We start from the raw sequence: 16,140 nt of genomic DNA on the forward strand, positions 1-16,140 counted from the left end.
AGGAGTTCGAGACCAGCCAGGGCACCATAGTGAGATCCTTGTCTTTACAATAAGTTTTAAAAAAAATATAGCGCCTGGAGTCCCTGTAGTCCCAGCTACTAGGGAGGCTGAAGTGGGAGGATCGCCAAGACCTGAAAACAACTTCAAGGTTAGGCTGAGATGTGTGACAGATTTGAACTTAATCCTGCTCCCTTTAACACCCATGTCTTGTTTTAAGTCGCTAAGAAAGGAGATGGAGGGAGTCAAGTTGTGCGTTCTCAATCGCCAATTATGGATTAATCGACAGAATCTTATCTGATTATTAGTACAAATAACATTTTATTTTGTGATCTACCTAAGAGGGTTTGCTTATTCACGCATTCTTTTTTCTAATTAACTTTTTCAGTTTTTCTTCGATTGGGATGACTTTTCCAGAAGGGCAGAAGCAGATAGCACAGAAAGTAGAATACATCCGTGGAAAAGTTGGAGAGACAAAGGCGGCGGGGATGGCTGCACTGATGCAGGGAAAAGTATTGGGAAAACGGAGAGAGCTCCTTGGGCCAACTCTGGGCAACGATGAGCATCCCCGGCCTCGGCAGGGGCGCCGGGCCGCAAGCCCTTCCTCCCTCCCTCCCTCGCGAGTCCCTTCTTCAGAGGACGCGGGGAGCCGGGTCTGCGCGCTCCGCCGCCTGTCACCTAGCGCCCGCGCCGGGCTGCGATTGGACGCGTCGCCGCCAGGCACCCGCCAGAAACACCAGTGCGCTGGGGAGAGGAGGGGGGCGTGCTTGCGAGTCGAGGGCTTGCTTTGGCTTTTTTACGGCTCCCCCCTCCCCTCAGCACTCCATGCCGGGTCTCTAGTTCCAGCGCGCCTCGGCTCGCTCGCGCGGCGGGAGAGTTGGCGCAAACCTCGCCGCAGCCGCAGCCTCCTCGCGCGCCTCTGCTTCCCCTGCGCCCTCCGCTCCCGCCATGGGGCCAACGTGGGGCTCCTAAGAGTTGCCGGCTCTCAGCGGCGCAATCTCCAGCCAAAGTCACCGCGGGCGGACTATGGCTTAGGGCGCCAGAGGGGTTAGAGGTACGGGAAGAGGAAAAGACGGCTAACTGGGAAAAAAAGAGAAAACGAAAGAAAAGCCAAACGATGAGTTTCCACAAGGAGGACGGAGTGAACAGTCTGTGCCAGAAGGCTCTGCACATCGTCACCGAGCTGTGCTTCGCCGGCCAGGTGGAGTGGGAGAAGTGCTCGGGCATCTTCCCTCGGGACAGGGGCAGCCAGGGCGGAAGCAGCACAGGTAACCGGGAGGGCTCCGCTCGCGTCCTCGCGCTCCGCTGGGACCCCGCGCGCTAGGCTGCAAGCTCCGGGGTTCTGCGCCTCCCGCGCCGCTCCCGGGGCATATTTGGGGCGCCGCGCTTTCCTACCTCGCTCCTTCCTTAGCTCAGCTCCTGACGACTTCGAGGGTGGGGCGTTTGGGGTTTGTTTCCTCCTGTCCACCTGCCGGGCTTCTCCCATTCTCTGGTCCGCTTCCCGCCTCCCGGCGCCGTCTCCCGCTCCCAGCCTCGCCGCGCCTCTCCGCGTTCTCCCACGCCTCCCATCTCCCTCCCGGAGTGGAGAGGTGAGTGCGGGCGGTGACGGCGCCGGGACGGCTCGCGGCTTGGCTGCTTGTGGGGGCGGCTCACCTGTGGAACTAGGGCTGCTCTCGCTCGTTCCACCGGCTGCTGGTCCCGGCCTTGTTGATGGGGGCCAGGCGGGACGGACAAGCCATGCTTGGACGCAGAACTCCCTTGCAGAGGTGGCTGCCTTGGCCTCCGAGGTAACTCGCGGCTGCAACCTGTCGGGCACCTGACAATTTCTAAAGCCCTTTTAATATATATGATTTTCTAGGGTTTCATGACAAAGTTGGTAAAACAGGGATTATTGATCCCATTTGTGAGGCGACACCTAAAGCTCAGAGCACATATCGAAGAAGTGGAAGAGAGGGGAAACGTTTAAAATCCCTAGCACACGCACGCTCTCAGACATCCAACTCACAGATGTCCTCCCTACCCTTCAGGAAACTAGGAAATGGGCTGGATGCAGGAGGATATCGACCGTCGGAAATCTGGAGATGGAAAAAAGTCTCAAGTGGATTTTCCTGGGGGTGGAAAGGATCGAATCCAAGCCACTGTTTGGGTCACGGTTGGGGAAAAGGTTGGTGTGTCCAGCCTGCTGTGCTGCTCGGGCGCACGCGAGGTGGATCCCCGAGTTGCGGGCTGCGTGGTTTCAAGAGCCGCTTGAGAGGGTCACTTGTTGCACTAGGAGTCAAAAAACACTGCTTTGGGGATTTTCGACTGGAAGGTTGCCATTCCCTCTCTAGGTTCTTTCCCTTTGCTTTTCCTGTCATTTTGATCTCCTGGCGGGATTTTAAGAGTTGAAGGTAGTCAGGGCAACAGAGCTGGACAGCCAAGCTCAGGACAACATGGAGCCCTGCGTGCTGGGAGGGAGCAAAGCGGGGCACACTTAGTGAATCCTCTCCACCACCACCCCTGCGTCAAAGCCAAGCGGGGAGTGGGAATGGGTTTAGTTTAGCTTTTACATTCCATCGTTCACATGGGTAGCTGCAGGGTTTGGTATTCTCTGATCCACGGCAACGTGAGCCAAGGGGGCTCTGTCTGCACTTGGCAGAGCTTGAAGAGATGCCGCTGCTTGGACCCTGGATAGGAAAACTTTAAAATTTTCTCAGTGTATAAACACAACTGAGAATCATTTCCATTCGTTCAGTAGGTGTTAAATTCCTAGGAGTGTATGAAACTCAGTGGAAGGCACTGTGTGAGCATGTTGTATTCTGTGTTGTGCGTATCGTTGCTAAGTATGAGGTAAAGACCAGAATAGTGTGACCTCAGAGTCCTCTGTGGTGATATTAGATAAGCTTTTCTGAAACGTCTTTAGTGACCCACTTGCTAAAGGTAACACTCAGAGAAGGGGCTACACTGGACGAAATGAGAGTATTTAAGTTTGAAGATTGTGCTTTGGTAATTGAACAGTTGATGCTGTAAATAAAACTACTGATTTTCCTCTTTCCTGCCCTTTTGTGATCACACACCAAATAGTGGTTTCCCGGGTCTCAGACTGGCTGGTAATGAGGAAAATATGTGGAAGTTAGAAACCAAATCCCAGCTCTGAAATCTGTCCAAAATGCACAACTGTATTAGCTTCAGATAAACTATAGTATATGAATTATAGAAATAGTTCTCAGTTTTTCCTAATCACTGCAAGAAGTAATTGTAGTCTGAATTCCTTTTGAACTTTTCCCCTTGGGAATAAAAAGTGAGAAAAATTAACCTAGAACAATTGCAAGAATATTTTCCTCCCCTTAAGAGGAAAAATAGACCACATAATATATACAAGTGGGGTATTCGATTTATAATATAGGAACACACATTTTTATTGGCTATTACTAGGAAAGATATTCTACTAAGTTGTGTATGACGTATAAAGACAAGATTGCTATACGTTTTTCATTTGCGAATCCAAGCAACAGTTAGAAGTAAAATACTTTAATCTGCAAATAGACACTCAAAGTTAATAGATATCTATGAAGTGGATTTAAAGATTGTTTGCCAAATATTTAATTATATTTCTTAGCCACCCAGCGTCACACTGTTCTTTAAAGTAGATTTTCTTATAACTTGTGCTCTCATGCTTGTTATTATAGGTTCCTAAATAAAGCACTTCCAGTGATCCTTCTACTCATCGTTTAATGAGAAGGCCATTTTTGGTAGGAAGACATCAACAATGTTGAATGGCACAGTGCTTATTTACTTTGAAAGTTAATCAGCACTGCCCAGATGGTATTGGTTGTTCTAACATTACAGCGATAATTACAAGCTCCAAAATTGTGTATATTTTTAATTCCTTCACATAGAGATAGTGGGAGAGAAATTCAGGTAATTCCAGTTAAAATCATTCTACATGAAGGGAGCTACAAATCATGTATATATGTAAGATATTATCTTACGGGTTTTGCAAATGCCAGTGAAGTGCAAGTATCACCATTATTTTTACCATATCAGCAGTAGCAGAAGCAGCAGCAGTATTGTTGCCATTGAGGATCTCACAATCACAATATGATCAAAACATGACCAATCTCATACTTTAATAAAATTGGTGAAGACTTACACTAAAGTTGCCAACACAAGTTCATTACTCTTTTGGCGTAGTTTATCAGAGTCATTATATGTGCCAGCATTACTAATATTCTGGAAAGTTCACCATGTGCACTTTTTAGAATATCAGATATTTTGAGCCTTTTTACCATGGATTCTCTCCCTCTCCCGAAATAGATATGTCACCCACTAAATTAATCTCAATGCACAATATGATTTAATATTAGAATGCTTAGGGAAAATACAAAGCAACATATTGGGCCCAAAAGTTATTTTTCAGGCATACTGTGACTGAATATATATAATCGTTTTTAAACTGGATTTAGCTTAATTTCTGATTACTCCTTAATTGCTGCTCAAATGCTCATCAATTTCAAGGAACCTGTGTTGCTTAAAAGGCAGACCTCATAAATCACAGCTAATCAGTCCCACTTAAGCTCACAGTCACTTGAGCTCACATCACAATTGTATAGCTCTAACCTTAATTTAAATATTTTCATAAGCATTTAATTCATCAATGTTCTAATTTTGCATGTTTACACAATTTTAATTTGGGACTAAAAATTCTAAAATAAAAATTTAGACAAATTCTTCTAAATTCATACATATGTTCTTCAGTTTCTTAGAGGTAGGGATAAAAGTAGGTATATGGGAAATAATTTTATTAAAGTACTTAACTGACAAGAAAAGGGATAGTTAAGTAAAATTATAAGAATTACATCATAATTTCCCTCTAAGATCAAGGCATAGTGGGTCTATGATAAAGATTTAAAATTAGTAGAGGGACTTCATAGTAGAGGGACAAAGCAAATGACTACCCAATTAATTGAGTTATCATTTTTTAATCACCATAACAGAGTTTTACACATCCTAGTGATGTGTTTACAAACATATTATCAGTAGAATTTTTTCCTTGAGACTTGTAGGTCTATAAAAGAATAATGGAGCCACAGTGAATTCAGAATGATAGGCCTGTTTGAAGAAGAATATATAAGAGGATATTTTTCCTTCCTCCACATTGTCACTCCACTGAAGAGTGGCCAGCTTCTACTATGTCTAGTCTCATTGTCACATGATCATCAATACACCTTGTGCTTGGTCTGATTTACTTCAAATGCAAATGGAGACCTATCTTCAAAGCCAAGAAGATCTCAGCAAACATTTATTCTTCTTAAATCCCAGTGTGTTAGCAGTATTGGCAGGAATTTCTTTTTGTTTTAACCTTTTCTTTTTCCTTTGCGACAAATTAAAAGCTGTGTTTCCTTTTTCTGTGAACTGTGAGTCTCTGACATCTAATTCTTATGAGTGATTTTGTATACCAAGTTCAAATCACATTTTTTAAAAAACAGTCATTACTGTAATACTGGCTTTTTGAAAAAATTGGTAATTGTTTGAGATGCATCTGCATTCATTTACAAGCTTTTTTAAATACAAAATTCCGGCAGAAGACAATCATTACCATAAATGTTTAATGTAATTTCCAATGCCAATGAAAATCATTTCTATTTTGAACATATGATTATATTCTTCCCAATCTACATTTTATTCCACTAACGTTGTACACATTAAGTCAATAGCATGTCAGCTCTTTGAGGGCAGGGGCTTGTTTATTGTTTTATCTTCAGTGCCTTGAAAAATCTGTGGTTCATACTAGCTACTTTATTTATTTATTATTTTTATTTTATTTTTTTGAGATGGAGGTTCACTGTTGTTGCCCAGGTTGGAGTGCAATGGTGGGATCTCAGCTCATCACAACTTCTGCCTCCCAAGTTCAAGCGATTCTCCTGCCTCAGCCTCCCAAGTAGCTGGGATTACAGGCATGTGCCACCACGCCCAGCTAATTTTGTATTTTTAGTAGAGATGGGGGTTTTCTCCATGTTGGCCAGGCTGGTCTCCAACTCCCGACCTCAGGTGATCCGCCCACTTCTGCATCCCAAAGTGCTGAGATTACAGGCGTGAGCTACCGCACCTGGCCCAATTAATATTTTTTAAATGAATGAATGAATCAAGGGATTTATTATCAAGAAGCTTCAACTTTATTATTTGTAAGATAATGAGTCTTAATAACCTCCAAATCTCTTCTGCAACTAAATTGTATACATCTGTATTTTTGTGTCACCAGTATCTAATACAATATCCTATATAGACATACAAAATATCTAGTTTATGATAGTAGCAGAAATTAGAGCACTTACAACATTAAAAAGCTAGAATTCAGTCAGCAATATACTCATGAAAAAGCAACTGAACTTGATATAGGTATCCACTGACTTTTTTCAGAGTGTGTTCAGCTGGATCTATAATTCCATGGCTAAATTTGTAAGTGTTGCATAAAGCACTGAGTCTACAAGTTCTAGAATCTCTGTTCAATATATTCATGTATGGCAGTAAAAGGAAAGCATGTTAGTGTGCTAAGTAGAAAGTGGCAGGGGAAAAGTAACTATCTCATGATTCAAATTGCTATTAATCATTCCAGTTGAAAGTAGGAATCATCACTTTGCAGATGTGAAAACGAAGGCAAAGAAATTTAACCTCCCTTCAAATCACCACTAGTTAGTGATGGAGATAGGCTAAGAAACCAGGGCTTCTTAGATTTTAGCCTAGGTTTAACAAAGAGTAGGAATAGGAAGAGGAGATTCTGGGGGCATCCTTGGCGCTGAAGGGCATTGGAAAAAATGTCTGTGAAGATAAGCTGTTAATATTATTACATTATTGGCTATAATTACTGGCCAATAAAATTTATTAGTGTGCAATTATGACCCATATCTCAAACCTTTCTATTAGATTTTCTATCATCCAAATATAACAAGCAGTGTTTTTCATTTTTCTTACTTGACTATGCACACATGTGTACTTCAGTGTACACGAGTAGGTGTTTACATATTCTTGGCCAAATATAATTGATTTGTGTCAACTGTAAAATCACATAAAAGATTTTTAGTGTGTTTGAAATGCACGACTTTGAACGCATATAATCCTATAGTTCCTTTCATATGTTTATAAATAAGTCTGTAGTGAAAACAGGTATTAAATTACCAGTTACATTGTTTTTGTTAATTTGTAATTAGAAAAAATAATTCATTAAAATCTTTTGTGCTGTATTTTCCTACCATATTTTGGTCAAGTTAAGTAATTAACAGTGTATACTATTAAAATTCAGTACTATGAGGCATTAGAGACAAAATGTGACTGAAACAGAGCTGAGAGTCACCCACTCAAAAATCTCAGGGCATCATTAGTATGAATCTATCAAACTGAACCTTCAGATAAGGAGTGTTATTATTATAGGTATTTTGTCTAACTGGCACAATGCCAATTTCCTCTGTTGGTGGAATATCTAACACTGACCAAGTTTACAAACAGAATTCCTGACTAAAGAGATGACTTTTTTATTATTTTATAGGGTAATTTTCTTTTTCTTCATAATGTTAAATACATCCTAAGTAGTCACTGAAGCTATAAGAGCTGTCATCAACATGCCTCACATAGACTATTGGGGAAAAAAAGTAGAAGCTCCTATGGGTTTATTACCAGAAATTAATAAAACTCTTTACACCTTTGTTTCTTTATGGAATTGTGCTGTAATGGCCTTGGAGCCAGAAGGGGGGAATCATCCTAAGGGAAATAGAAAGGAATCGATATTAATGACTTTTTTTTTCCTTAGATGAACCTTGATGTATGTTATGGTCTACTGTCTAATTTATTATTCCATTGTTGACTAGATAACATGACAGTCAACTTTTAAAACCTTGTAAATGTCAATTTGTCCATACCACAATATTGTCTTAATTAAACAAGGACTATTGTTTTCTCTTCAGTATTTATTAATATTATTCCCTTAGTGATGTTTTAGTAGTCATGGATTTAAAGGACTAATGGACAAAACAATATTCAGAAACCTATAATTTCTAATCTGTTACAATATAAGCTGTTAATGTACCTGAGAAGTGGTTTTAGCATTATGCTTTTATTCAAGCAATATTTATTGAGCGCTTACTATGTGAAAGCCACTGTGCCAAGCATTAAATGTACTAGAGCCATTAATTAAATGTATGTGATGCTGTGTGTGATGTTCAAGTTAATGTAAATATATGAGTAATATACAGTCACCAATTATAAATAATTTACTCAATTATGAGCATATGTAAAGCTTTTTAATAAATTTAGATATTCGAATACCATATTTGGTACCACGTTTTATCAAATCGAAGATGCCTTTGAGTGTAAGATGCACCATTATTTTATGTGGCACCAAGAAAGGAAAGAGAATGTTGCCAAATAAACTATGGCACAATGCTTTTTAATCACATGGAATTTTTATTTTATATGTATAGAAATACTTCTTTTAAAACTTAGACTTTTAAAGAAATCTTGTATCACTCTGACACAAATATAGGAAGGAAAACATAAAAGAAATAGGTTAAAGTAATTTTAAAACTAAAATTCTGAGTCTGATTCTTCTGAATGGCTTTTTGATTCAGAATTAATGATGTCCTTGTTTTTCCACACATTATTATATTCTATGCCATAAAAAGTGTTACTGTTGCATTTTTTCTTAACATAATTCATAAAAGATATACAGGCCAAGGGTACTGTGCTCTAAAGCTAACTGTGCAAATATGTGGGATCTTGGCAGTGTTTCTAAATACATCTGACTCACCACCTTCACCACCCATTTCCAAAAATTTGACTTATAAGGTTGAAGGATGTGCTTCACTATTTTCTCCAATATTCTCTTATAAGCCACTTGGACTTATTCTATGAATTTTGATGCTGATGCTTTTGCTTTAGCGCATACACAAGTAACAAAAATTATGACACAATTACTGCTTGGCTATTAGCTATTGTAACAAGCCATCAATACTAAGATAACATTCTGATTTCAAAAATGCAAAATGTTTTAAAGTATATATTTTATAATGGATTAAATATAGTATTAATGTAATTGTTATCATTTATTGAAATTCAAGAGAAAGGCAAAGGTCAATAAATTTAAAATGGACATTATAAGAGGCAATGTGCAAGGATTGTTGTTGATTGATGATATTATGTATTACATTTATAGATGAGAAAGTGACTACTAGTTGCTTCCCAGTATTCATCTCCCGCTTCTACTTCACAGCAATAGGATCTCTTATTTTTCTTAAGAATATGGCAGCATAAAAAATTTTAAAAGAGCATTTTTCAGTCTCTTTCCAGTTTGGTGTAGCCACATGACTAAGTCCTGACCCTTGGGAAGTTAGCAATGATGTGCACAACTTCAAATTTGTACTTTTAAAATGAAATGACATACCCTCACCTTCCCTTTTTCCATCTTCTTCTTCCATCCAGCTGCCTGAAATATGGACGTAGTAGCTTGCCATCTTGGACTTCAAAGAGAAGCAAAGACCTTTGAATAGTAGAGCAAAAATGTAAAACAAACCAGAATTCCAGGCACCTTAGAGTTGATAAATCTGCCATGGCCTGTTTATGCTGGGACAGTCTCACTTCACATGAGAGAGAAATAAACTATCTTGTTTCAGTCACTATTAATTTGGTCCCTTGTTATAGAAATCAGAAGCATGCCCTAATTATTATAATGGTAATATCAGATGAATAGTATAAATAAATTCAAAGATAATCCCAAAATTTCATCTTTGACTAAGAGTTGCTGATGTGAGTTTTATTCCCCCTCTTTCTCTATGAAATGGTGCCATAAGCAAATATGGACTGTGGTCAGGCAATAACAGGAAGCAGGAAAGAAACAAAGGGCTTGGAATATCGATGAACTAAATTATATTAATTTCTGATTAATTATTGGAAATCAAACTTTTGTACATTTTGTACGTTTTGAAAAATTAAAAATGAACTAGAATTTTAAAATTTTTAAAAAGATACAGATAGACACAGAGGAGAATATCAATTCAAGCAGTAGTAATTGCATGATCATGCAGAAATTGGAATTGAGAGCAGGACACTTGGCTTGTGCTTTTCTGCATGATTATATTAGCTGCATGAGTAGTAGGTAATTGGACCTAGCAGTATTTATAAGTTTCAGTGGACAAGATCATGCAAATGTTATGGCCTGGTTATACAGACTTTAGCAAAGTTCCGCTATGCTAAAAGTTTCTGAGGAATTCGCATTTTAGAAGTTCCCTGTATTTTCTGATGACAGTGATCTTTTTCTCAGTTTTTCTGAACTATGTCACTTTATTTTGGGATATTAAAACATGATAAAAGAGTAAAATGTTTCTGACTAAAATTAGTTAGAGATATATAGTCAGACAGACCGACAGACATATAGACAGTGGCAGAATAATGTTTATGCATGTGTATGTAATCAAACCAGAGTTCGAGCAATTTTAAACCTAATTATCTCAAAGCCTAATCTAATTTCTGTTTATTTCATTAGCTCTTAATCTTTCCAGATATAATAGGATGAATGCTATGTAATGGATTCTTTTTAATTATCCGGAGACAGTGAAAATTAGAGCTAGAGAGCCTAGTCATCAAGTTTGCCCGTTGGAATGGGTAACTTGAAAGCCTGTGTAGAAAAGCCAGGACATTCAGATTCATCTCCCCGGCCTCCCAGTGATTGGCCACCTTCCTCCAGTGATCTTCTCTAGTTCAACTTACCTCTTTTCTTTTATGATCATATTCAAACCCTTGTCATTATGGTGAACAATACTACCATAGCATTGTAAATCCAAATATTTCAATCCCCAACCAAAATCTCCTATGAGTTCATCTTTCTCATTTAGAAACTCCAGTCTATTAACTTTTCTATTTATCTCTGAATTTTCTTTCAGTAAGTATGACGTCATACTTATGATGCATCATTTTATCTGCCCAATACACTCTCTCCTTTGGGGTCTATCACATTCTTCTGGAAAAATAAACAAACCAAAAACCTTATGCATGGATGCATTTATTTGTCTCTTTGCCCCTACACCAAAGCTGCTGAATATTTAGAATATTTTAAAACCAGGCAGACTAGTATCACTTTATTGGTCTCCAATTTTGAAAGAAATGTATATTCTGACCAGGCATCTAATGTTTTCCTATTCAAGTTTCTCCTCTTCTCTATAGTTCCTTTTTCAGACTTTTCTCATGCTCTTCAAATATCCCAAACTATTCCCAAATATTCCAACATAATTGACAGTTAACCCTAACTCCTCCTTTGGAGAGAAAAATATAGTTATAAACAAGAATTCACTTGACTTCGTGCCTTGAGACCTATAACCTTACTGGCATCCAGAACTATTCTCTTTTTCTTACAAAGAAAGAAGCAATCCAATTCTTTGATCTTTGCTTCAGATCTCATCCATTGTCACCTTTTATGGGACTTCACTGTTAATTATTCTGCTTAATTGCCTATCCATTCTTGTCCACTGATTCCTTCTCACCATTCTGAAGCATGCTGAAGTATTGCAAATCCTAATGAAAACACCTTCATCAACTCCACGTGCTGCTGTAGTTATTGCTCCCTCTCTTTCCTCCTTCCCTAGGTATAATTTCTTGAAGGAATTATCTACTCTCACAGAGTCCATTTCCACACTGCCAGTCATTTTTTTTTATTTTTATTTTTATTTTTTTTGAGACAGAGTCTCACTCTGTCACCCAGGCTGGAGTGCAGTGGCACAACTTCGGCTCACTGCAAGCTCCACCTCCCGGGCTCACGCCATTCTCCTGCCTCAGCCTGCCGAGTAGCTGGGACTACAGGCACCCGCCACCACGCCTGGCTAATTTTTTGTATTTTTAGTAGAGACGGAGTTTCATCGCTTTAGCCAGGATGGTCTCGATCTTCTGACCTCATGATCCGCCCATCTCAGCCTCCCAAAGTGCTGGGATTACAGGCGTGAGCCACCGCGCCTGGCCGCCAGTCATTTCTTAATCCACAGTAATCTGGTTAACACAACATCTGCTTCACTGGTCTCATAGAATTCACTAAAGATATATTTGTTAAAGTTAATGGTCACTTCTCAACTCTTGTTTTAATTGAACTTATTTTAATGATTTACACTATCGTTTCTTAAAATATTCTCCTAGCTTCTGTGAATACCCACTGACCTGATTTTTTTGCATATCTTTCTTTCTCCTTTTCTCCATTCTTCTGTGCAGGTTTCTTGTGCCTTGAAACTCTCTTTAAATATTGGTGTACTCAGGATTCTGTTGAGGAACATTTATCTTCTGTGGATTCAGATCCCACTACTTAAGGAAGTTAAATTAGTTGCAATTTATTTAGGTTGGATTTATGCATGACCAATAGCCTACTCAAAATTTCTACTTGCATGACCGTAAGTACTTCAAACTCAGTACGAGCAAAACTGAGTCACATTCTTGTCCTTTGTAATCTTCACACTCCTTCACTAGAGCTTTGATGTTCTCTGGAATCTTTTCTTTCCCATTTCAGCAACCCTGATTCAGAACCACTAGTCTCTCACATGGATAGCTCTTGTAATCTATTAACTAGTGTTTCCTCTTCCAGTCTTGCCTTCACTTCTATCTTCTCCTTAGTCAAAATGTTAGTTCTGAAATGCATATTTTCATTTCAACACCTTGATTTAAAATGTTTCTGGGATTACTCATTTTTCTTTGAATTAAATCCAAACTCATAGTGTGCTTCATGTCATAGTTAAATGAATCACAAACATGAAAAAGTCATTTAAAATTTTTTGATGACTTTATAAATTCTCCTAGATCCTCACTTAATCTTTTGATAGGTTATTTTTCTTTTGTTAAACAAGGCTTGTTATTGGGAGAAAAATATGTCATGAAGAGCTACGCATTAAGCGCTTGATTTCATTTTTAATACTATTAATGATTAGTCATAATTGCTATGGCAAGCAATGCAAAACATAAATAAAATACAGTAAGCTTGTTTGCATAATTTTCGTTTTATTTTTCAGGATAAAATTCTACTTAATCTAACTTCTTGCATTGCTTTCTATTAAGCAGAATTCCCTTTCTCCCATGCCTTATGTCTCTGGATGCAAAGAGCTACAACATTGTAATTATGATGGAATCTTGACCCACCCCCATCCTTAAGAAATGATATATCAATTTCTCCCTTCTTTGAGGAAAAAACTTGACATCTTCAGGAAACAAAAATTTTCTGCTTCTCTATATTGTAAAATGTACAGGGTCAAGTCCCCATGGAGAATGCCTGTGCTAGTCCCATGGGCCCATTTCCTGGTTCATAGATGACACCTTCTTGCTATGCCCTCACATGGTAGAAGGGCAAAAGAGCACCCTTGGCCTACTTTATAAGAACACTAATCCTACTCATGAAGACTTCCCTCATGACCTAATGCCCTCCCTAGAAGTCCCACCTCCTAATACCATGGCCTTGGGGATTAGGATGTCAGCATATGAATTTTGGGGGTGATACAAAAATTCAGGCCATAGCACAATTCATTAATTAATTTAGGACTCCAGAAATTAAGAGAAATTAGAAACAAAAATAATACAAAATTATCAGAAAGAATCTATGGAGGTTGAAAAATGTAACTAATAGTGTCTCATTCTCTATTAGTAATGTGTTATTCTCATTTATACTGTTGAAAACAGTTTACAGAAATATTTAATGATTCTCTGCCTAGAGAATGAGAAGCTTGCATCTTTAGAACAAAGATGAAGCAAACAAGAGTTTCCTATTGTGTGCAGTTTTAGAATTTCTTGCCTCATGGCTTCATGGCAGGTTGCAGTTTTTCAATCTTTGTTTGCAAAATCTTGAACCCATCATAGTGTACTTGGAAATAATATGCATACATCATAATTTTCCTGTATATAATTAGAATTTTTACCGGGGTAGAACTTTTCAAGTACCTCCTTTGAGAATTTCCAGGAATGATTATTAACCTTTTCTTCCTACAAAGATAACTTAAAATTGAGTTTTTGAAATTCTGAATCAGGAAATAATAACAATTATGATGTAAAATTTTCTTTCCATTTCTGCTTTTTTATGTACAATATTAATTAATCATTTTTACATTGTAATTTTTCCAGATATTTCGGTCAGCCTGTTAGCAGTCGTTGTCAGCTTTTGTGGACTGGCCTTGTTGGTTGTCTCACTTTTTGTCTTCTGGAAGCTGTGTTGGCCATGCTGGAAAAGCAAACCTGTGACTTCCAACATCACTACCCTTCCACAGAGCATTTCAAGTGCTCCTACTGAAGTTTTTGAGACTGAAGAGAAAAAAGAAATTAAGGAAAATGAAAAGCCAGCCGTAAAAGCTATTGAGCCTGCAATAAAAATCAGCCACACTTCCCCTGACATCCCAGCAGAAGTCCAAACTGCTTTAAAAGAACATTTAATTAAACATGCACGTGTGCAAAGACAAATTACTGAGCCTACGTCATCATCCCGGTAAGGAAAGATTAAATATATAAAACTGGTGTGTGTGCGTGTGTGTGTGTGTGTGTGTGTGTGTGTGTGAAATTTCATAAGAGGGAAAAACTTTAGTTGGGAGAAAAGAGAAACAGGAGAAATGGGAAAGACATAGGAAATTGATAATTAAATAAAGAGAGAAAGGGTAGGACAGAGTACATAGGGGCAGAGAGAGAGAAACTAAGGACAAAGAAGCCAAATAGGGAGCAGGATCATGAAAGGGGCTTAGCAGAACGTGATGTCTCAGTAAAATCGTGTAACTACAGATTATTATTAAACTCTTTCCACTGAAATATCATTAGTTGATAGCTGCTACCTGTAGTCTTCCAACTTAATTTGATTCGACCAATAAATATTAAGAAAGCCATTTGAAATGTATATCGTGGAGGCTCTACACAATCAGAAATCATCTAGAATTTCACAATCACAACTAACAGATTCATATTTAGTCTGCAACTGTTTAACACATATACCAAAAACATGAAACTTCATTGTGTGTTTGAGCTCATGTAGACCAGATTCTTACACTGGGCAAAGTATAAGTTCCACAAGAAGCCAAATATCATGGGCATATGGAGGAGTGTACGTTAAAGGGAGGAAGAAGAGGACTTCCTTAAGGAAATACATTTTAACTCAGTCTGGGAAAGTCAGCAAAACTTTGTTGAAAATAATTAACCACAGTATATTCTAATTGTATTAACTGTAAAGGAAAAAATGATTCCTGTAAAGAGGCATTTTTTTCTGCTAAGTAGAGGCATCAGTTCTTAAAACAAATTGCACGTCAGCAGTTTTTCTCAGGTTGCCAAAAGTAGCAACTAGTTTTATTCTAGGGCAGGGTAAAATCAATGGTCTCTTATTGAGAGGTAACTGCTATTTCCTGCAAACTGATTGACTTCCTAATCTTACCTTTTTATCTCTCTAAACCGAAGACGGCATCCATGTTTTCCAACATGGTAATACTTTTAAGGGTTTAGAAATCTATCAAATTGAAAAACTGGGTCATATTGGCTACTAGAATTGAAAGGCTATTCAATATGTATTTTGTGTAAATGGAAGAATTATATCTACAAATAAATCCACTTCTTACTTAAATGTATTCCAGAGGGATAAGTAAGAATAATTATTACCTTTGAGATAAGGAACTTTGAGATAAGGAAGATGGATGGAAGTGTCTTTTTTATGTTACACTTTTCTAGGCTACTTAAATTTTATAACTAAGGAATGCCTCATATTTTGTTTTTATTCTGACAAGTTTTCCTGAGCAATGACATTTAGGCTCATTTTAAATTTTCTTATTTATGATCTTTATGTAATGTAACTCAATAAATATCCATGTTTTTATATTTATTGAACTATATATATATTTATTGAATTATATATATTTATTGAACTATAAAATAATTGTCCAATAAACCACTTTTTTTTACATGTTTTACAAATAGGGGAAAAAATGTCTTTGGGAGGAACTTCCTTTTTTCCAAGACATTGGTCTCGCTATACCTATAGGGGAAAACTGCTTTAAAATTACCTCATGTATTTAGTTGATTATCACTACCATCCCGGAAAACTTTGGCCACATATGATATCTTATAGCCATGAAGACTTAAGACACTCAGAAATTTCAAGGTAAAAATCTTCAATTAATCTGCGAAACATTT

The 16,140-nt window shown here is 38.1% G+C and overlaps 1 protein-coding gene across 1 annotated transcript in view; it reads left to right on the top strand.

The window, feature by feature from the left end:
* Nucleotides 1–631: 631 nt before the first annotated feature.
* The window catches only part of SYT10 (synaptotagmin 10), a 67,732-nt gene continuing 52,223 nt past the window's right edge, over nucleotides 632–16,140 (top strand). The window contains exons 1-2 of the mRNA XM_004052952.5: nucleotides 632–1,265; nucleotides 14,104–14,461. Coding sequence (XP_004053000.2) covers nucleotides 1,115–1,265; nucleotides 14,104–14,461 — 509 coding nt within the window. The 5' untranslated portion in view covers nucleotides 632–1,114. The remainder of the gene's footprint in view (nucleotides 1,266–14,103; nucleotides 14,462–16,140) is intronic.

This window comes from Gorilla gorilla, chromosome 10, assembly GCF_029281585.2.
Source record: "Gorilla gorilla gorilla isolate KB3781 chromosome 10, NHGRI_mGorGor1-v2.1_pri, whole genome shotgun sequence".
Lineage (NCBI taxonomy): Eukaryota > Metazoa > Chordata > Mammalia > Primates > Hominidae > Gorilla > Gorilla gorilla.